This window comes from Clarias gariepinus, chromosome 3 (genome assembly GCF_024256425.1).
Source record: "Clarias gariepinus isolate MV-2021 ecotype Netherlands chromosome 3, CGAR_prim_01v2, whole genome shotgun sequence".
Lineage (NCBI taxonomy): Eukaryota > Metazoa > Chordata > Actinopteri > Siluriformes > Clariidae > Clarias > Clarias gariepinus.
The window spans coordinates 29,494,770-29,518,452 of record NC_071102.1 but is presented as its reverse complement, the minus strand read 5'-3'; the positions used below and the strand labels follow the sequence as shown (position 1 = coordinate 29,518,452).

Genomic DNA, 23,683 nt, shown 5'->3' with positions numbered 1-23,683 from the left:
TATATGTACACACACATATATGTACACACACACATATATACACACACACATATATACACACACACATATATACACACACACATATATACACACACACATATATACACACACACACACACACACACACACACATACACATACACACACTGTGCTGAAAGTACTGTTACTGCTTCCAGGCTGTAGGTGTTAATTTAAAATTATAGGTGTTCATTTAGCTCTGGGGAATTTATCTTGCTTTACAGAAATAAATTCTCTGTCTAATAATTCCCCTCTGCTCATTTGGGACACATGTACAGTACTATGCAAAAGCCTAAGGCACCCTACGTTTTTTTTGTTTTGTTTTTTAGTACAAACTTTATGTTTAATTAATATGCATCACTTTGATTTTATTAATCAAATAAATAAGGAGTCATGTGTGCAGTCATGTTGGAACAGGAAGGGGACATCCCCAAACTGTTCCCACAAAGTTGGAAGCATGAAATTATCCAAAATGTCTTGGTATGCTGAAGCATTAAGAGTTCCTTTCACTGGAACTTAGGAGCCGAGCCCAACTCCTGAAAAACAACCCCACACCAGTTCCAACATAACTGCACACCAGTGCACAAATTAAGGTCCATAAAAACATGGATGAGCGAGTTTGGTGTAGAAGCACTTGACTGGCCTGCACAGAGTCCTGACTTCAACCTTTGGGTTAAATTACAAGACTGCGAGCCTGGCCTTCTCTTCAAACATCAGTGGCTGACCTTACAAACGTCGTTCGGGAAGAATGGTCAAAAACTATCATAAACACACTCCTAAACCTTGTGGAAAGCCTTCCCAGAAGAGTTGAAGCTGTTCTAGCTGCAAAGGGTAAGCAAACATTATATTAAGAACCGTATGTTACTGAAGTTCATATGCATGTGGCAGGTGAGAGAAACATTTGGCAATACAGTGTGTGTATCTGATAGGAAAATATATCTGTAGATGTATGCTTGTATATCAAAGCACTCATATATCAAAGCAATGCACACACACACACACACACACACACACACACACCAGTTTACCGAATAGAGACTGTTCACCGAATAGAGACACAAGCAAATACACACATACAAAATGTGCTTTAAAAATAAAAAAAAGATGCTTTATGCACACACACATGGTCACAGTGTTATGGTAAACACTGGATGTACCGGATATTGACTATACGAGTGACGCACACGCATTGAGAGAGAGCAGGGGAGACGATTACCCACAATTCTACAGTGTGAGAGAGAGAGCAGGGGAGACGATTACCCACAATTCTACAGTGCAAGAACCATTGGCTTAGTTGACGCTCATGTGACGCTCATTATTCGATACTATGGTTATCAAGTCAAAATTTATTACAAAATTTTACTCGTTTTGTGTAGCGCTCGCAATCCGAGGTTCCACTGTATTTTAAGCAATCACCCAAATGATTGACTTTGTTTTATTAATTATTATCTACTGTTTTTTAAATAGTGGAAACACTGGCCCTGTAGCAGTACCTAAGACTTGCACATCAATATATTTTAATAATGATCTGACATACTGCCTATATATCTTGAACAACTTTATGCTTTATGTTTAATACAGAGGGATGCTTTATACAGAATCCCAAGAAAGAACAAGTAGATGTACCTGGAACCCTAAATGCTTTTTTTTTTTTATTTAGACATGGTCTATAGGGAATGGAGAATGATATTTATAGAAGTTTCATTAGAAGAATGAAGGTTAAATAAAGGTAAAAACCAAACGATCCTCGCACATGCATTTTTTCCTAATTTGTGTAGTGTTTTGTCTTGCATCATGTCATGATTTCATCTCCTGTTTCTATGGAGACCAACTCAAGGGCACTGCACACATCTGTTTTTCCCAAGGTTCGATTTTAGTCTTATAAAATCGAAAAACTGGTCTTAATGGTTCACTCAACTTTTAAAAGAAATAAAGAAATTCAATTTTAGTTTTACCTTAAGTCTCGAGTCATTGTTTGGTGTGCCCAAATAAACAAGTTTGGAAATGCTAATGCAATTTCTCGCTGAACTTGACTGTACACTCAAAAATGGGTTGTCTGATGAAAAAGTGGAGTCTTGATGGTTAAGAGGATCTTGCAAACTGATTTGAGAGCAGCTTTGCATCTTGTCTACCCTTAATTAAAGTCCTTTGATGAATGAGTGCCCAGCTGTAAAAGTACATGAGGGGTAATTAGTGTAAAGTGTAAAGAGGGTAATGCTGTACATAGCAAGCTTTGCTCTACAAAGAGATAAATCTTGGTTTTCAATAAGAACAATACTTTCCTTGGTTTCCAAATATTGCATAAGATATGATTAATCAATTAAACTACTCAATGTCACGACTCAATGTGTTTTTTGTATAGATGAGGAAAGTGCTCAAAATACATGTATAACAAATATCCCCAGAAAGTATTCATCTCCCAGTGATTATTGCGCTTTTGCAGAGCGGTGTTCAGCCACAGCACAGCCACAAGACTGACGGATTTACAGAGATCGCTGGATAAAATAAGAAAATCTACACTGAACCTCAACAAGATCATTATTTTTTCACAGATTTTGCTTCCATAAAAGCATGACCAGCACTTTAGTGAAGGACTATGCTGGAAAATATTAAAGCTTTTGGGGACAGATTTTTGATTGGATGGGACAAAGGTTTAGGTACATCTGACCTTAAGCCAAAACAAAATAATTACTAAGCAAACACAACACAATGGTGGTAGCATCATTCTCTAGGGTTGCTTATGCAAGAGGAATTGAAAATACAGTATAATTGCTATCATAGGAAACATGGCCGGAGGCAATTATAAGCAAATTGTTCAGGAGAAACTGTTCCAGCCAGCTGGACTTCTGCATTCAGTGTGAAAGTATATGTTCTAACAAGACAACGTGTCAAACCGCGGGGCAGAACCTACAAAGAAATGGTCTAAAAAATAAAGGTTTGTGGTTTAAAAGGGATAAATCCAATTTAAAATCTCTAGCATGACCAAAGTTCTTCATCTCATTTAAGAGAAAATTGATGAGAAAGGCAAAATCAAAATGTGCAAAGCTCACAGAGACACATCTAAGACCACTCACATTTGCAACTGCTGCAGAAAACGTTTTTTATTTATTTATTTATTTATTTATTTATTATTTACAGTTGAGGTGAATATTAAAAAAAAAAAAATCCATCCAATTCCAAGGATATCTAAATAAGTAAGTTAGAAAGTAATAGCTCGAGATCACAAGGATCAACACACATTCTACAGTAGGTTATATGTTTAGACAACCTTAACTTATCTATTTCAGTAGCTTTCAAAGAACACCAGCTTTGAGCTGCTGCAATCTACAGTGACCAGGCTGCAGGTCGTAGGTGTTTTCATGCACACCTACACTTTTATGTTTATGTTTTCATTTCTGGACCATTCCACAAGACACTTTAATAAGTCACTTTAATAAGACACCTTTTATGCATATTTGCATAAATGTTTTACTAATTTATTTATTTATTGCTACATTTTGCTATATTGTAAATGTTCTTATTTGTACAGTATATTTCTATTTTGATCCTAGTTAAATTTATTTTCTATCGAATTTCTTTTTATTCATATCTTATCTATATGCTATAATTTAATTTTTTTTTAAGGTCACTGGCAGTCGTATAAGCATTTCACTGCACATCGTTCTGTGTATGACTGTGTATGTGACAAATAAAATTTTAATTTGATTTGAGAAGTGAGCATTTTATTTTATTTATTTATCCCCTTAATATGTACAAGGGGAGTGTGTATAGAAAGTCCCTTTTTTCCCTCTCTCTCCCTGTCTGTCTGTCTATTCATTCACGCACACACACACACAAACACACACACACACTTGCACACACATGCATACAAACACCTCCACTGTTATACTTCTTATTGGTATTTACTACCAATATTATTTTTTATCAAAACACTTATTGTACTTAGATGTTTATTCTTTCTCTTGCACTTGGTTTGTATGTTTGTGATACTTTGCATGCAATATATTAATGTATTTACATAAATATTTCTCCTGGTTAAAATGCCCCCTTATGCTCATTATGTTCTAATCGATAATTTCTACCTCTAAAATTAAAGACTTGGATTTCAATCATATATTTGGGACAATTTATAATGTGCTCGTGAAAACGTACTGTATTTATCAAACTTTAAAATATTGTTACTATGTAATACGTTTTGTTTAAAATATTTATAACAATTAAAATGTATTTAGAGTTATACACAAACCTATTTTTATTCCAAAAAAATAACTTTTTTTTTTTTTTATCAGTATCATGAAGCAAAACAAAATGTGACTGAAGTGCATTGTTATACACTTATTCTGCTCCACAACTATCAAAATGTAAGCCAAAAATAATCCGCACTCTGGCTGCAACTTTTAGAAAAAGAACAAATTATTTTTCTACATAATCTTTTTGCTTTTTAATGCTTATGTTTTTTTTTTTCATTAATCTGTCAATAAGCTTGCATGTTTTAGTCTAAGCTGCAAGCCACTGTCTTCACCTCAGAAGTGACTACTCATCGTTGTAAGGCAGCTTTCAGGGGACCAAACAGGGGAAAATCTGATGGAGCAGGATTAGGACTATAGGGAGGATTCACCTCAAAAAATTTGCAGTGTGCAGACGTGTCACATGTCAACATTACAGTACAAGCACTGTTGATTGTTAAACATTTCTGCTGATAATGTTGAGAATCCCAGAAAACTAAGCATTAATTTTCCAGCTGATGCTTGCCTTTTAGTAACAAATGATCTAATGACACATTCATACCTTCACAGCAGTGACTGGGAGACAAAATGCACTTATAAGACCAACAGAAGTACCCGGAGTGTGGATCATTTTTTTTACTCACCCTCATAGTACGTCATCCATGTTAACTACTCACAGCATCATCATGGTAACACAATACATGTAAAGAATCAAATTTACTATATATACCGGATGGATTTATTTTTACTGACCGGTGTTTTCTACTTCCATGTCTTCAGGTGGTGTGTCCTCCAAAGGAACGCCATCCACCTGTGTAAAGATGAAGGGTTTTTCTGATGCCACCATCACCCCTCTTCCCTGAGGCTCCACAGCAGCATAGTGAGGCACTGACTTGCCCTTCATCAACCGCCTTTTCCTCACTTCATACTTATTTTGTTCACCTGCACAGATCAGGTTGAGTTTTGTTTAAACCTGATTATGAGTTGCTTCGGATTAAAATATAGGCAAACACTTTATGAAGTGAAGTGTGATAGTTTGATAAATATGTGCAGTATTTTTTTGTATAATCATATAATCTATTATTTCTTTATATCTTTCATTACTAACATTATACCAAGTTGTATGTAAACTCCGCCCACCCTGGAACACAGTCATGCTCACCAGCAGAATTGTCAACAGTCACCCACTCCAGCGTGGTGAAAAAGCCGCTGCCTTTAGTATCATCTGGATCTTTTTGCATCCGTAGCAGCAGAAGCTCGGTGGTATGAACCCCTGCTTGAACGTGGGAAACACTGTTCAGGATGGTAAACGGCTCCCCGAGAGACTCGCTGAACAGAGGCTGAAGGGTGAAATCGTCAGATGATTAGAATGACACAATTCCATGTCTAAAGAATTTTTTTCTAAAAATAACACCTGGATTTAAAAAAAATGGACAGGAAATACCATAACTTTTTAACACATCCCATGAGGTTTTAATCACGCACTCATCATCTATACCGCTTTATCCTGTATTCAGGGTTGCCGGGGCCTGGAGCCTATCCCAGGAGGCTTAAGGTATGAGGCTTAAGGTACTACTCTAAGTAAAGACACTCTGGGAGAGGGTACACCCTGGACAGGGTGCCAATCCATTGCAGAGCACACACACACATAAACACATGGGCAATTTGGGAACACCAATTAGTCTGATCTGCATGTCTTTGGACTGTGGGAGAAACCCGGAGTACCCGGAGAAACCCACCAAGCACAGGAAGACCATGCAAACTCCATGCACACCGAGAGGGGACGCTGGAGGCGTTTTTTTTTTTTTTTTTTTAACCACAAGGCCAGGTTTTAATCAAGTGAAACATAAAATGACAAAATACACAATACACTTGTCTCTAGCCTAACATTTAGCTAGGTCACTACTCTAAGAAAAGACACTCTGGGAGAGATAAACATAGGGTTATATCTGTCCCTATTAAATCTCTTTTTATTTCAATTGTATCATTAATCTATTTTTTAAATAATAAGAAATAGTGGAATAAGGAGTGATGCTATTTTAAAAAATATTCATATTGTAGAAGTGTCAGATTTTAGACGGTGGTAGATTACAACAGATACATTTTACCATATAAAACAGATAAACCGTGGTCATTTTCGTTATGTTAATGTATTTTAAAATTCAATTGGGTTCTTGTGAAAGGTTTGAGCTGAGGTCACTAGCAGAGTCATTTTACTGACATATATTTATTTAGATATAATGAAATGTAAACTTCCTATACATTGATTCAGAATAAAAGAAGTCAGATCAGTACTATCCATATTCAATGAGTAAGAAGATGACTGGTCTAAAATCCAATCCATTTTTATTTCATGTTGTTTTGCTGTTTTCTGTTCTGGCACCTAGGTGGTAAAATGAACGTCCTCTATGGCTAAAGACCTATCTGTCTCTTCAATATTTGGGTAAATAAACATTAAATATTAAATCCCAAAATTAAACCTCCCTTCAATTAAACAAAATTAATTCAAAAAATATTCAACATTGTTTGACTGATGGTACTTAGTTAGCAACCTAGTAGTCCAGTGTAAGGATCTATCCAATGATGGACAATTCAAAGCACTTTTGTAAATCTCAATGGATAAGGGCATCTTCCAAATGCCTAAATGTAAATGTTTAGCCAACCAGCTCAAAAGTCTGATATAAGCTGAAAGCTGATTGCAGATTACTAAAATACCTGTTTTAGATATTTCCTAATCCACTCCAGTTCACACTTACAGAAAGTCAATGAGTTAAATGTTAATGCTAAGATTATCATCATTAAAGTTGTTTAATTAGAACCTTTTTACATTAATGAAGTAAGAACCAAAAACAAAGTAATTAAAGATAGGAAATAAACATGAAAGGAATACAAGTCAAACAAGGAATTTTGATTATGCAGAATAGGAGAACACTGTTATCTCTCTATCTCTCTACATGTATATAATTCCCTGCTCCACAAATGCAATTATCCCAGCGTCTCACTAGTGCTTGGATACCATCAACGCAGAAAGTTTTCTCAGTATGCCAGAATCATGATTGGACCACCTGCTGCATTTCTGAAACACAGGTCTCCCAGAAACTACTTTAATGGTTCGCAAACATACTGTATTGATCGAGGCCAGGACTGTATGGGGGTTGCGGCAATCACTCTTAGACGAGTTCCTGTAATATGTAAGGCAGTATGAGGTTGTGCATTGTTCTGCATTTTCTGATCCTGGGAGCCCAGTGTTTCAGCAGAGACAATGACCTGAACAGGCAGTCTGATCATGGCTCTGATGTATTGAGAAAACATTCCTTATGGTAGTCAAGGAAGAGTGCATTACTGCGGGGGAGAATATAGGGAAATAAAGGTAGTTTTTTTACTCTCACAGCTGTGGTCTGTTATTCTGCACAATCAAAAGTCCAAGTTTGACTTGAACACCTCTTACAAAATAGTGGGAATTATGTATAATAATAGCAATGACAGTAAAAGTCAAATAATAACAATATGAAAAAAATAATGCCATGTTTTAAAAATAAATATGAGACAGGATATAGTACATGACACTACAAAAATATTTTCATGGTCAGAGGACCATGTTAGAAATATCATATCTTAAGGTGCTTTTGTCTCTTCTAGAACAAACTATGTTTTAGTAACAGGAAGCAAACTACAGGGGCAGATCCACTGATATATTATCAAAGGTTTCTCTCTTACTTCCCACTTTAGGTGAGAGCCCTCTCCTCTATTGCTGGTGCGTAACAGGGTCAGCGATCCGGCGCCATCTGAAAGGGCGGCCCAGGTAGCAGAGGTCAGACTCAGAGAAGCACAAAGCCTTTCGCCATCAAGTGCGCCAGGGTCAAGGGTCATACGAAACACTTCTCGAGGTTTCCCCAGTGCCGTGTCCTAGGGAGAGAGTTGTTTACATTACCATTCTTTCTCAAGGGATGAGTTTCAGACTGGATGTTAGCTGAGACTTTCTTAAACCACAACTGGAGGAGCGCATAACCTGCACTAATCTCTGTCTACTATGCATCAGACTCCCACTGCTCAGTGTGAGAGAGGATTATAATGGTGTCAGTAACAAACACTACCAGCTCTTCCTCACATGCTTGCAGATTTGAATCTGGAGGAAATCAAGAATTATTTGTTTCATGTTACATAAATTTTGTTTCATGTAGTGCTGTCCTGTTGCTAGGCATCACAACAGCCAATCATGCTTCTAGGCTGCATGACTCACTGTGGTACTCAGTGTGTTCATTTGTATTAAAAAAAATATATATATACACCACACACACACACAAAAAAAGTGCTCCTACAGATTTGAAGCACAGCATCGCAGAACACTGGAGAGGGCAAACAGAGCTTTCACAGTAGTTGTTTACTTTAACCATGGCTGACAATAAAGTGTCAAATATTTCTAGACTACAACTGATTAATTAACTCACAATGAGCAAACATTTCCAGTCTATTCAGTTCAGATTTTTTTTCAAGTCTTTCTTTAATCAACATTAGTACATTTAAATAGAACTTTGTCATTATGAATTTTCCTGCTCTGCAATTTGGCGCATGTAAACCAAATTGCTTCTTCACTGCTTTAAATTCGAATTGTTAAATATGCTTAAAAGATGCGTAAAACTATCTAATAAATTACAAACTGCATGTAGTGTTGTAAAAGATAACAGATTACAATACGGTGACCGGATCATGGACTATTTAAATAGCTAATATTTGCATATTTTTAATGGATTCATTTATGGATAAAAGGTTTACACGTCCGTGATTCTGATTGAGCCGGAGCGGGACACAATGTTTCAATCAAGGTGTATACATGATGCATTTTTTATTCTGATTAGTTTTAGAATGTTCGGTCTATGTAAATGCACCTTGTAAGTGCAAAGTGCCTCCAAGACAGGGAATTTTGCATCAACCATGGCATGAGGTTGTTAGTGTATTGTATAGATAAGTTTTTATATTTCTTTTATATTTTTTTTAAGTTTTTTATATTTTGTTCTTTTTTTTTCTTAACTGTTTTTTTTTTACATTTTTAAGTGCCTATCATACTGTGTATGACTGTGTATATGACAAATAAAATTTATATTTGAATTTAGTGTGACATTGTAAACTTACAATACATGACAGCACATGCATAGTAATATACAAAGATCTGCTCACTGGGTCCCTGGCTGAGGAAGGGGCACTGATTTGCTATACAATATACCATACAATATAAAATATAATACATCTATTCAATCACAGATGAGACTAAATTCTTGTAACCAATAACAAAGCACAAAAAGGTGGAATTTATTAAAGAATATGGGAAGCCTAACCCAACCTCCAAGTTGGAGAACTTAATTTTTACTTCTGTTATGAAGAGATTAAAAACAGAGCAGTTTGTACATTGTCAACCACAGAGCCGTGTGACATTTCCGATTCATTATTGTTTTTTCTTTATTTGAAAAAAATAAGTTTACCTTGGGGGGAAATCGCTGAATTCAACTGATAATCATTAATAACACAGTGATCATAGCATAGTAACCGTTTGAAGAGGTGCCTGAAGGCTGGCATAAAGCTTTAGTCAACAAAAAGTTTCCTACAATATCTAAGCACCACATTTCTCTTTTCACCTTTTTGTTCAGTTTTCTTTAATCAGTGACTGCTCACTGTGTAACTACGACCTGCTTAAAACTTCTGATCCATTCAAAGTGAACACAAACCCAGCTCTAAAGAGATAATTAGTGTATAATTACAGTGTTCACTGCACATGCATGATAATTTCACACTGTGGGCATCATAGCATGAAAAATTCACAGGAAAAAAAATCCATGTTATTAAATATAGAGATTAGCTCTGAACTGGACTGCTGTTTTTAAAGATTTATTCAGCTTGTATTTTAAGAATTACAATAAGCGTAAAATCATCTTAATGGTTGAATAAAAATTATTTTAGTAACTTTTATATGTCAGGATCCCTTTCATTTCCTACTTTTAGAGTTTCAAAGAGTATTTTTCTGTGTTTTAATTTACATATATATGTGAAAATACTTAAAGGTAAAACATTTGTTAAGATAAGTCAAATACATCATTACAAATGGATTATTAATAGTTATAAATGTGTTTGCAAAATACTCAGATGAAACCATACATTATTCTTAAGATGCTGTTCTTATAGCACTAATCTTTCCAACTTACAGGAACAGACAGTTTTATTGACAAAGTAAACAGATGTACAAATATCTGACTGCTCAATTCAGTTCAAATTAATCAACAACTAAATTTAAACTCATCTTGTGCACCTATAAAGTGGTTGCTTTTATGAGAGAAACTGTCCATATGAGCTCAACAGACAAGTGTTTGTGCGCCACCTAGTGACAGCAAGAAATAACAAACATGATTTCAACAATAAATGTTATAAAACAAATATTATTGACAAATATTATTGAAACAATAAATTTCAATGAATAAAATCATTTTTATTTCTCCTAAACAGGAGATGCTCAAGCTATGTACCTATTTAGCAAGTGTACAAAAAGAATGTAAAAAAAATCTACAAAAAGTTTAAAGAGTGCATTTAATTATTAAGCAGGAAACAGCATAAATCAATATTTTTAGTTCTGGCATTTGGCTTTAGAAATGTTAATTACACACATACACACACACACACACACAGTATGTCATAAAGAATTTAAATATTATGAAAAAGCTATTTATAAATTAAATAACATTATTTATTTAAATATGTGAAACTCAATTTATGAAATTATAACATGTAATGTTATGTGAAATATTGACACTAGGAATGCAAAAGTTGTAGTCCGTTTCCTAAAGATGTCTAAACTAGACTGAGAGATACATGGTATTTATACCGTATGAACAAAAATGTACTCAAGCTTGAAATTAAATATTTAACATTTTTAAGGTACTGGATTTTTGATTTTCATAAGCTGTAAGCTGTAATCTTTGAATTAAAACCAAAAATTAGAAAATGTAAATATTACACTTTACATATAATCAACCTACAATATATGAGAGGTTAACTTTTTGACTTAAATTACATTATAGATAGATAGATAGATAGATAGATAGATAGATAGATAGATAGATAGATTTTTATAGTAATTCATATTGACATTACACCACAACATGACTGTCTTAAAAACACCAGTTACACTTTTTTCCCTTTATTCTTTCTCCAAACATCCATCCCATCCATCTATCCATCTATCCATGCACTCATCATTCAATAAACCAAGCAATCATTAAAAACAATGATTTTGTATGACTGGACTATTTGCTGAAGTTACCCACATATTTTAAGCTAAGTATTTTTTATAAACTTCTGGGGGAAAGCCATTAGTAAATAACTTCTGAAATTTTGTTTACTTATCATAATAATTTACAAAGTGTTTAAAAGACTCACCAATGTGACCTTTAAATTGAGCACTCTTCCCTTGCAGTCAATAAAGTAAACACTCTCCTCATACCAGGGATCAGCATGGAGGTAATTGTACATGCCGAATGCCTTCATGTGGTTCAGAGTGTACTGACTGTCTTTCAGTTTCACCTCAGCCACAACTTAAGAAAGACACAGAAAGCATCTTAACATTATAATGACATCTATGATGACACAATGAGCGACATTTTTTTACGCGTCAAAAAAAAGCACGAAAAGAAAATGTGTTGATTCAGACTTAAGAAGCATTTACATGTATGGCATTTGACACCCTTATCCTGAGCGACTGGCATAATCGCTCAAAATAATATAATCCAATCTGTCAGATGTGTTTTTTATTTTAATTTTGAGGATTACAGCTAAAAAATCCAGTATCTCAAAAATATTAGTCTAGTTCAGTACATGCATGGGGAAGAATGCTGACTTAACAGTGGTCCAAAAGATGATCATCGACAGCAGCCACACAAGGTGCTGTATTGATTCAAATTCATGGAAAGTTGACTGGAAGTGACTAATGTGACATGAAAATGTGCACAAGCACAAAAGGGATGATCGCTGAAAATTGCCAAGCAAAGTTGATGCAAGACCTTGGGTGAGATTCATAAGGAGTGGAGTGAGGCTGGAGTTATAAAAAGCTGCCACACACAAACGCTTTCAGGAAAAAGGCTACAGCTGTTGCATACCTAGTATCAAGCTAAACTTTTGAACCAGAAACAACATCCAGCGAGACTTAGCACCTACTCAGAGTGTCAAGACTACTACTAACTGGTTTCCTGACCATGACATTACTGTGCTTGACAGGCCAGCCAAAATGGACTGACCTAAGCCCTATAGAAAACCAATGGGTTATTATCATATTATCAATCCATACAAGCAGAGGGCTGCTATTAAAGCAACCTGGCCTTAAAAAATTTCAAAGCAGTTCCACAGACTGATCGCCTGTAGAAGTCCTGAGTGCATAAATGAACATCATTTTTTAGAATTTGTGTGTTGTAATTCTTTGATTGCTTGATCTGAGGACATATTTAAATATATTGAGATTCTGGATTTTTTTTATTTTCATGAGCTGTAAGCTGCAGTCAGAAATCAACAAAGTAGACGGCTTAAAATATTTCACTTTACATGTGACAAATGTAGAACTTATATAGAATGTACAACATATTTAACATTTTAAATAAAATTCTGAAAGAAAATTAAGTTTTTGCATGGTATTAGAACTTTTTGAGATGCACTTCAATGTAAGCAATGCAATAAAATAGAAGAGGAAAATTAGAAAAAAAATGGTGTGGGATTTTTTTATTTAGACATTGTTGTCAATGCTGTTGGTCAATAATTTTTTGAAATAATGAATAAAAATTCATACCATGATATCAAAATCTGTTGTGTTTTATTAAAACTGCCTGTCCCGTTTCCAAGACCCCAAAGACTCTGCAGTGGTGTAAAACAAAGTTCGGACACTAAAAACTCCTTCCACAATTATTCAGAGCCCACTGTAAGGTTTCATCATTCTGTTTGATGTTATACTCACTCTATTGTTTCAGTTAATGCTCATTAAAACCATGCACAGGCTTGTAATTCCAGGCTGTTCTACCTGGAATAACTTGACAATGTAAATTTAAATAACACGCACAATGTGCACACAATGAAAAAATTAAGCAGCAACAAACACAACAGATGATCTAATGCTAATCACATTATCTATTTGACTCTGATATCTGATTGACGGCAAAAAGATCCATTTCATCTCTCACCTGCATCCAGTTCTACATTATAGCACGGGATCGAGTCTAGGGAGAGTCTGTAACTGTCAAAGTTGGGATCCAGGAGCTCTCGGTTCACTTTTAGAGAACAGTTAGGAAACGCCATGTTCCTTAGAGTGCGCCAATAATGTGGTAACAGAAGAAAAAAATTATTACTGCTCTAACTTAACTGTGGAATGAGGTACTCCTGAAACTCATGCTTCCTGTAGGAGTTTTTTAGACGAACCGCTAGATGAACCGCTGTGAATCCTGGGAAATGATGTAACGCTACTGTCAGTATTCATTAAAACTCGTGTATTTAAAGTTTATTCAATACCAGCTATGTCTGGTAACGATTAAATGTAGTGATAATGATTTTTTAAAATGATAAAATCACGAAAATAATTCTATACTTTATAAAAGACATCGATAGTTTTTATCATGGAAACTCAATTCCCCATAACACTCCAGAACTGAACCGGAACATTAAATCAAGTGTTTCCCTCCGGTTAACATATGACGATGCACTGAATTTAGGCTGCGTTCCATTCCGAAGTGTAGTTCACAGGGTGGTTCCTACTCCCTGCTCTGTTTGCAGGGAATGTCGGTGAGGGGAATTTCCCTCGACAAAACTCCACCATTCGGAACACCCTGCAACGTCACCAGCACAAACGTTAATTCCCCCGTGCGTTACCATGGTAGCATAAGCACCTCGAATACCTGGCGCTGCTGCCGTAAAAATTTAACATTACGGACATTAAATATTGAATATTTACTAAAACAAAACCTGATACCAATATAATATAATATAATATAATATAATATAATATAATATAATATAATATAAACGTGTATAACCGGTGAATAAGTTATTGATAAATAATAATAATTGTTTAAAGATTTACGGAGATTTTTTAAATAACATATAAAAATATATATATATAATACTAATGATTTCTTGAAAATAATATGATGTCGTCCTCTATAATAATGATAATAATTTTTTTTTTTCGAGCTCTATTTTTCACGCTCTAGCGAGCCTCAATGACTTGTGGGAAATATTTCATTCCCTTTCCGGTGAAGTAAAGCCCTGTTGTTCACTCGTTCCCTACACCGTTCATAATTCCCTTTAAACTGAACATTTTTGCTCCCTGCGGTTTGGAATCACGCTTAACATGACTGAAGTATACTTCGCAGGGTAATTCAGGACGTAACGCACCTTTATTTTGACAGCCACGTAAATGAATCGGTATACAAATAAAAATAATTAAAATTAGGTTTAATGTATTTTTAAATGGTAAACGTCAAGTATACAAGTAAACAGTTACACAAAAATCTTAATGCTCAGTGTAGCTCAACTACAGTACACTTGGTGTGTGTGTGTGTGTGTGTGTAACGTGTACAGTTTTATATAGAAACCAGTTTCCATCATTTCAGAAGACATACTTTGTGTCTGCCCCCTCGTGATATAAAAAAGTAATAACACGATTTGGTCAATGAAATAGCAGGTCATGAAAATATACTGCCAGGCCAAAAAAGTCACACACTCCAAGATTTCCTTGATGGCCTTCAGCTGTGATTACAGTGCACAATGTGTTGGCGAATTCATATGTGAAAATGATTCATTATGCCTCCAGAACCACTATTTCACAGTTTAAGTCTTAGAATATGCCTGTGCCAACAGGGAATAAAAACTTCATAGATGTGATCCCCTGGTCATTCAGTACATTCACATTTAGGTCATCAACTGACTTCATTTTATTGTCTCATAACATTGGTGAGCCTAGACCTGACCAACTTTCCTCCTGAGGCTTGTACATTGGGCACTATGCATGATGGGTGCATTGCTTTCTTATGCTGACACACACATCGCTCTGGAATGGGGTCAATCTGGACTCATCCGACCACATGACCCTTCTCTTGCTCCAAAATCCAATTTTTATGATCCCCAGCAAATGTAAGGTTTTTTTTAAAAAAAATGGGAGGGTTGCACCAGGAAGGGCATCCAGCATAAAAAAAAAAAACCTGAGGCAAGCTGTGTGCGGGTAGTCCGCTGTGGCAACCCCCTCGAACCCTTGTTAGTGTTTCGAGCAGCTGAAAAACTACTAACAATCGTTCATTTTTACTGAGTGTTTGTCATCTTTATTCACAATTTTTTTCCTGCCCACATTTTTTTTCACTAAGTTGAAGGTTCAGCACAGTCCTTATAGGGTTTAATAAGGTCCTGAAAAGTTCATAACCCAATTCAAGTAATTTAAATTCTCCTATATAGTTTCATCCAGGCCAATAATTTGACACTTCTGAAATGGTGAATTTTTTTTGTTGATGTTTGTTTTGTTTTTCTTTTTATTATTATTCTTTTTGTCTGTAAAAGGGCCATGGAGGTTGGTTCACTGAAAATAATAATTAAAAAAAAGTAATAATTTACTGTTGTACCACCCAATAAGCTTTTAATAAGTTTTATTACTTCTTAACTCTTAACCACAATGGTAGTGTTAACTAATTATTAAAATAATTATATCTAGATAAAAAAAAAAAAAAAAGTGAACTAGGGCTGCCATCAGGGGTGTAGCAAGCTTTTCAAAAGTGTGGGGGATGAATGTGGTTTGTTTGTTAACAATAAAAAGGAAGAATACAATGACAGAAGGGTACAAAAGGTATTAACATACAATATATAAAAAGCTTTAAATTTAAATGAGTGATAGTGATACTAGAGTGATACTAAAAACACACTCAGAACACACTTGCTAGACTTAGAAGATTTAGAATCAGAAAAGCTTTAATAATCTCAGGGAGAAATTGTTTTGTTACTCCAAATATACAGACAACATTTCATACAAACAACATACTGTATATTCAGAACAAAAATATAAACAACTATGTACATATATAAATGCAACCAACAACAACAACTGACAAAAAAAAAGTCCTCACAAAAAGCTTTTTCTAAATAATAATAATATAAACAAAAGTATAATAATATAAATAATAATATAAATAACAGTATAAATAATTTAAAAAATTCCTGTTTTTAAACATTAAAATAATATACACATTAAAATAATATTCTTCCATAGTCAACAGGTATGCAAACTGACATTATTTCTCACTTTTTTCTCCTCAACAGATGCACTCAAACACAACAGGCAAGTCAGCTAATGAACAAACAATGCTCAAAATATCAAAATCAATTGGACTGGCAATAAATCCATGAATACATTGCTTAACATTGTCAATTTGTCCCTCCTCATCAATTTCCTGCCTTCTTCATCACAGTTACTTTATGCATGCCACACACATAACCGAATTTAGCTAAGTTAGCTACTGAACACTATCCCAATTAGCAATTGCCATTAGTCTAAAAAACGAAATATAATACAGAAAACATTCGACATGTCAACAAAACATAAACAGAACATCTTCCCAAACATATATCAAGCTTATTTAAAAACCTCAAAAGCATAAACATTCAAAGTAGCTGGAAAACGGAGATGTAAATAATCATAACAACCATAAGTTCCCGCCTCCTCTGCACGAGCTGACCGATCTAACACACCACGAGAGGCGGAACTTAAGGCAGAACAGCCAATCATCAGCCGGTGTCATGTTTGAGAGGGAGGGGAGAGGAGAGCTGAAGCGAGTGTAGACACAGAGCGGCCAGAGAAACGGAGAAGCGAATGCCAAGGCGTTTGTTCAAAACTGCAGGAAAACTTTAGAAAAAGTCTGGGTGTTGAACCCTCTCACCGGGAAACGACGACCCTGGCTGCCATACAGACTATTTAAGTTCAGATGGGTGTTTTTTAATCCATTTATAATAATTTATATCCATTTATCCATGATGAATCCGTTCAAAAAAAAAAATAATAATAATAAACTATTAGTTAATAATACGAAGGAAAAAAAAGAAATTTGTCTATTATTTCTGGCCTTTTTCATGAAATAGATATAGCATAACAAATATAAAGATATAGAGATAAAAATATAGAATTATAAGATATAGCATAATAAAAGTTTCTAACCTTACTCTAAAGTAGGATTGGTTGTAGGAGTCTGAGTCACAAAAAAATTCACTAAGGATTTTACTACAACCCAGAAAAAAAAATGCACTGGAAAGTACAATTAAATAAAATAAAAGTTAACACAAATTTAGGTTTTAATATACAAATGTACAAAAGCTACAGAATAGAATTCAACTAAACTGTAAGGTATAACAATGTTAAAATATAGAAGGGTAAAATATTGTCTGTGGATATGACGATTGCAATATAATAACAACATGAAATGTGAAATGAAATGTGTGTCAGTAGACTATTAATAGCAGTTTTTCTTTTTTATAAGACATTGTAATTTATAAAATATGGTTGTGAAAGTTGATTCTGTGTTAGTTTTTTCAGAAGTTGACAGTCAACTCTACATGTTCTTAAAGACAGAAGAAGCAGTTGTTATGCCTTCACATCTTCTCTGTGACAATAAAAAGCCTTTGTTTTTAACAGCGCTCATTGCTTGACCAAGAAACACTTCTAGAGGAAAGTCTAAGGAGCTAGAAAAAGTTGTGGATTATGCTTAAAATTTAACACAACAAATTCTGCCAAGAAGAGTAGTTAAAAACTCCGGATGATCAAAACCAGGCCCGAAACATAACTGAAAACTAAAGGTGTTAACTTTGGTGAGATACCAGTTACACAGCCACTATTGTTTTCTCGTCTTCCCTTAGAAACCTTTCTAAAACTTCATCCTGTAAGCAGTCTGTATTGTTTTAATGCTGATGTGATGGCCCAGGAGCATCTCAGAAATTTTGACAGCCTGTATACTGTACTGTATATTCCCTAGTGGTAATTTGACATTTAAGTATGTATAAACACTATGAGGTGTTAATTCAGCATTAGGAATTTTGCTGTGGATCTTATTACAAACTGAAATAATAGGGCTTAATCCTTTCGGTTTGTGTCCAACTATCCAAAAACTTGATCAAAGCCTTACATTGACCATGTGAGTAAATTACACTCAACTAAAGTTTTATCATCTTTAGACAATCTGACAGGTTTTACCTGTTTAACTGTTTTTATATACTGGTTGAACTCAACTTTGCTTAAATTTTTGTCATCTTTGTTTAGAGGTGACATATTCTAGATTTCTGGAATTCAGTGTGGCAGGTTTTCCTAGACTCATGATGTATTTGTGCTTGGCTTACTTTCATCAGGCTGTCTGACAGGTTTTCACACAAAAATAGATGACTGACAGTGTACGGACCAAATCTGATACAGGTGTACTTAGCATTGTTAAATGTACCCAAACTGACACACGCAATGCTGCTAGGTTTCGGCAATATAAAGGCCCCCTTGTGCACTGTTGGACATGAACAGACAGCGTGGCTGAGAGTGCAACCTGTACAGGTATGTGCCATAAAAAATCATAAAAAAGATATTTAAAAAGTTATAAATATATAAAGATATATAAATATATATAATAAGTGATGTGTTTATACATTTATATAATTTTATTAATTTGTATTTACTTCAGTGCTAACAATCAGAAGAGTCATTATTTGCTTGTACTACAGTACACCTCAAGTAAAATAAAAGCAACTATAAACATTTAATTTTGTGCATTATTATTTTTGCTAATGCACATGTAAAGCCCTGCAAAATTTAGGCAACCTTTCATCCATGAATGAATACCATACTTTCTGGTGAGTGCAATTCATGACTTTAACTTAATAAACAGTGAATGTCACAAAAACCTAAATGTGTTACATATTTTAAAATAGAATTTTAAAGACTAAAGGTCTATCATAAATAGCTAATTCTAATAAAATTCAAATTTAATCTATTCATTTATGCCTAATTGTTTTCATTTTTTAAATAACAATCCAATTACATAGCGAAAAACATTGTTATGAATAATGATTAAATAGTAAATATGTATTTGACAACTGTCTGATCTTCACTTTATTAAACAAATGCACAGCTATAATTAACTCTTTATATGTTTTTCTTAAATAAAGTATTATTATTTTAGTATACAAATGAACAGGCTATAGATTATTCACATATACACAGGATAAAATGCTGACACTTTTTTAAATAAACAATTGTAAAGAAATAATCTTACAACAATCTAGTGATAGGAGGGTTTATTTATAAGCATCTAAAAGAAATGATATTGAGCTGTCAGAGAATATAAACAAAATTGATGCAAGTCAAGGTTTTCTTAATTGTGATGAAACAAAAAGTCCCAATACTGGGAAAAGGAATGTTCGCTATAAACATGATGCCAACCAACAAAAACACAACAGACATGAGACAAAGACATAGAGACAGACAGACTTTGAATGCACAGACAGATTCAGAGAAAACTCTGAAAAGATGGATGTTAGTATTTATAGTTTTCAAAGTAAAAAATGTACCTTGGGTTTTGAAAGGCAAAATTTCATGCTAAATTTAAACATAATAATTATGTACTTATGGTGGCTTAGTGGTTAGCATGGACACTTCACACCTCAAGGGTGTGTTTGATCCCCAGCCAGACTTACTACTTACAAAGCCAACTACTGACCTACTTCCTTCTACCTGTTTACGCTCCTTAATTCCTGCTAACATGATTAATTTCTTTGTTGCTGATTACTTATGTATTACATTACTATTACTTTGATGTTTTTTTTCTTTTATTTTTTAAATGATTTTTCTTTTTTATGTTCTTATTTTTTACTCGTTTTACCTTGTGTGATTTTCTGTTAAATACATTTTATTGTTGTTCATTAGTTATTGCACAGAAATCACAAAAAGGCTTTATTATTATTATTATTATTATTATTATTATTATTATTATTATGAATAATCATCCTAAGAAGAATATTGTCCTGCAAAAATACATGTATGTATAAATGTCTAAAAGTAAATATTAAATGGTTAATAAATAATGGTAAATAAATAAAGGTCATGTACGATAATTTTTCTATTGTGAATGATATAATTAAAAATAAGTAGTGAATGGCCCTTTGGTTAAAAGAAAATGGCTTTTTTACAATACTATAAGCTATTTATATACTTTCTTACTTATTTATTTATTTACTTACTTACTTTTTTTTAAGGAAAGATGTAATATAATGATATTATCACCAGGTAAATGCTGAAATGAATTATTCAGGCTTGGATGAAATGTTTTTGCAAGAGATAGAAAGTAACCACATTTTTACATGACCCAGACATTATTAAAATATGTCTAATTTTTGCCTATTTCACCAATACACACCAATTAGTTGTGATATCACATTAACACCTCATTTAACTCTATGTTGTAAAGTTCACTTACTAGCAATTATTTTGGTTTTTTTAAATACACAGAACCACAGCCTGTTTTATATTGAATGTCCTTCTGCATGTGACCAGAACACCAGAAGTGTGCGTCCCGATCCATCAACATGCAAATCACAGCAGTGCACAAGTACCTGTGCCTTGTGATCTGGGTTCTACAAATACATTTTTTAGGCAAGATATAAAAACATTCTTGATAATCAGTACAGTATTGGTAATAAACATACCATGTACTTACATCAGCCACAACACATTCAGTTAAGAAAATTTTGAATTTTCCAACCATTTTCTAGGAGCCCAAATTGTCCAGAGAGTAACCCCAAAACTTGGTAGTACGAATGGAGCAACACGGCTGACCATTGAGGGAAATGGTAGGTATTGTATTATTACAAACATTAACATTTCTCTTACTTTAAAAGACCACTGAGGATAGATGAACATTACATATATTACAGTACATATACTGAACATTACTGAACCTACATTACATATACTTAAATAAAAATATTTTATAAATATATTTTAACAAAGTATTGGTGCATTTCTTTTTTTTTTAAGGTTTTGCTCAGCAGAGTCAGTTCAGTTTTGATTCCAGCAACCCAGACATCGGCAACACTGTGACTTTGGTGTCCACCACCAGATCATTTCCATGTGATGTAGAGAAAGATGCCACACTTTCTACCAAAATCACATGCTATACTAGGTACCAACAATACAGCTACTGTAACAATTAATTAATAACTGTGAGCTGATATAAATGAGTTACCAGGGCTAAGTCTAGAGCCCATAATGCATTATCTATCTATCTATCTATCTATCTATCTATCTATCTATCTATCTATCTATCTATCTATACTAAAATGATAATTATACCAAAAAGTAAAATAAATAAGTAATTAAAAAAGGTTTTAAAAAAGTAAAAATATGTACATACATTAAAATAACAAAAACAATACAAAAACAAAGTTTTTTTCCATCCCTGTCCAGTTAGATACATGCAATTTGTTGAAGTGCTAAAAGAGCTGGTTGTCTTTTTCAGATCAATGCCACAAGATGACTACATGCTTGTTGTCAAAGTGGATGGTGTTCCTATTCCTACTAAGGGAATGTGCAATGGAAACCCATGGAATTATTGGTGTATGTTTTATGTAAGGTTCTTTTACGCATTTCTTACATTCTTGGTTTCCTTTATAACTGTGGCTTATTGTTTTGTTTTATTATTTATAGCACACCGACCCTAGTGCCATACATATTTGCAACTGTTTGTTGTGCCTTCACAGACTCGTTGGTACAGAACACCTTCTATCCAATACATCACCCCACTAACTGGTCTTCCAGGTGCAACGTTTCTCCTTGCCTTATTTGTAATCATATAAAGGTAAAACTGTTTTTTTTTAATGTTTTTTTTATTTTTTACTCTGTCACATAATCCAGGTTCTGTAGTTACTTTGCGTGGGAGAATTTTTACTGATGTCTACGGCAGCAACACAGCAACAAGCTCCAATGGGCAGAATGTAAGATTTCTAAGGTAAAGAAATATAAATGTACTAATCAAACTCTCTCTCTCTCTCTATCTCTCTCTCTCTCTCTCTTTATATAGTATATGTAATATTTTTATTTGTATTTCTATATCTTTTTAAATGCAGAGCATATATGGGTGGAATGCCATGTAATCTTTTGAGACCTAACTCAGACACGCTGTGAGTACATGTCCTTTAAGTTTAAATTCTAATTATGATATTATTTCAGTACTCATCACACATTCATCATTCTTCTTTAGGTATGGCTTGACTTTGGATTCTAACACCAGTGACTGGGGATACATGAGCTGTAAAGTAACTGGAACATATGTGGGTAGGGGACATATTGCTCATTTTGTATGCACTAAAATATTTCTATTGCAACTTGCTCTAATATTGAAGTGGACTTAAACAATGCTGGTTTCTTTCCTAATAGGACATCACAACCTCAGTTACATTCTTGATAGTGAATATGGAAGGTCAGTGAAATGCAAATAACTTACTGCATATCTTTGATATTGAAAGACAGAAATGTGTATTGTATATTAAAAATCCCAATTGAAATATATGTTTCAGGAGCTTGCCAGACTTTGGGGTCTACCATGTGTCAGCATTGAATAAACTTTCAATGTTTCAAACATATGCAGGTAAATAAGTGACTGTGGTGATATAGGAGAATGAATCTGTGTACAGAGTAAGCAAGAAAAAATAGCCACAGCTTGTTTAATTCAACTTTTATTTGTATAGCATTTTAACAATAGGCATTGTTAAAAAAGACCTGTCCCAAAACAACTGTACAAAAGATGTAGATTTAAATAACTCAATTGCAAGAAGCAGCTGACAGTGGCAAGGAAAAACTTTCCAAGGAGATGTAAGAAAGAAGCTTTGAGAGGAACACTTGTACTGCACATCTGGTTGACACTAGCAAACTACAACTTACTAGCACTATAAAGTCAAACAGTACTAAGTGTTCATTATGACAATATTGTGAATCCTGGCATGAAATCTTCATAATTACATCAGCAGATCCTAAGATACAAATATACAAACCAAATCATTAGTGCTTGGGGAATAATAATAGTAATATTAATAATTTGGTGTTTTGAAAGAACTCCAACCTTCCTATAACAAGTCATACTAATATTCAATCAGATGAGTTCACAGAGCTAGCTTGTTTTCAGTGCATCTGAACAAACACAAATTTAAAAGTCTTAAAGCTTTAATTCAATCTATAATATGGTTGTAATATCACTTACTGTAATAACCAGGATTCTTTCTTGCAGAGGTTACTGGAGTGTACCCTTCCACGGGTAGTATGCTGGGAGGCACTTTGCTCACAATTCAGGGGAACTATTTTGATCAGACAGACAGTCCGGTGATGGTTTTAGTGGGAGGTATTAATTGGCTTTTTT

At 34.1% G+C, this 23,683-nt stretch overlaps 2 protein-coding genes across 2 annotated transcripts in view; one reads left to right on the top strand and one right to left on the bottom strand.

Annotated features, from left to right (window-relative positions):
• nudcd1 (NudC domain containing 1) overlaps nucleotides 1-13,671 on the bottom strand; it is a 30,627-nt gene extending 16,956 nt beyond the window's left edge. The window contains exons 1-5 of the mRNA XM_053493492.1: nucleotides 13,451-13,671; nucleotides 11,667-11,821; nucleotides 7,962-8,150; nucleotides 5,407-5,584; nucleotides 4,998-5,186 (exon numbers count right to left, since the gene is read on the bottom strand). Of these exons, the coding sequence (XP_053349467.1) occupies nucleotides 4,998-5,186; nucleotides 5,407-5,584; nucleotides 7,962-8,150; nucleotides 11,667-11,821; nucleotides 13,451-13,565 (826 nt within the window). The 5' untranslated portion in view covers nucleotides 13,566-13,671. The remainder of the gene's footprint in view (nucleotides 1-4,997; nucleotides 5,187-5,406; nucleotides 5,585-7,961; nucleotides 8,151-11,666; nucleotides 11,822-13,450) is intronic.
• Nucleotides 13,672-20,858: 7,187 nt separating this feature from the next.
• The window catches only part of pkhd1l1.1 (PKHD1 like 1, tandem duplicate 1), a 40,098-nt gene continuing 37,273 nt past the window's right edge, over nucleotides 20,859-23,683 (top strand). Inside the window, exons 1-11 of the mRNA XM_053493491.1 lie at nucleotides 20,859-20,925; nucleotides 21,045-21,122; nucleotides 21,310-21,454; nucleotides 21,791-21,899; nucleotides 22,032-22,089; nucleotides 22,186-22,279; nucleotides 22,398-22,451; nucleotides 22,532-22,605; nucleotides 22,708-22,750; nucleotides 22,848-22,918; nucleotides 23,555-23,665. Coding sequence (XP_053349466.1) covers nucleotides 20,859-20,925; nucleotides 21,045-21,122; nucleotides 21,310-21,454; nucleotides 21,791-21,899; nucleotides 22,032-22,089; nucleotides 22,186-22,279; nucleotides 22,398-22,451; nucleotides 22,532-22,605; nucleotides 22,708-22,750; nucleotides 22,848-22,918; nucleotides 23,555-23,665 — 904 coding nt within the window. The remainder of the gene's footprint in view (nucleotides 20,926-21,044; nucleotides 21,123-21,309; nucleotides 21,455-21,790; nucleotides 21,900-22,031; nucleotides 22,090-22,185; nucleotides 22,280-22,397; nucleotides 22,452-22,531; nucleotides 22,606-22,707; nucleotides 22,751-22,847; nucleotides 22,919-23,554; nucleotides 23,666-23,683) is intronic.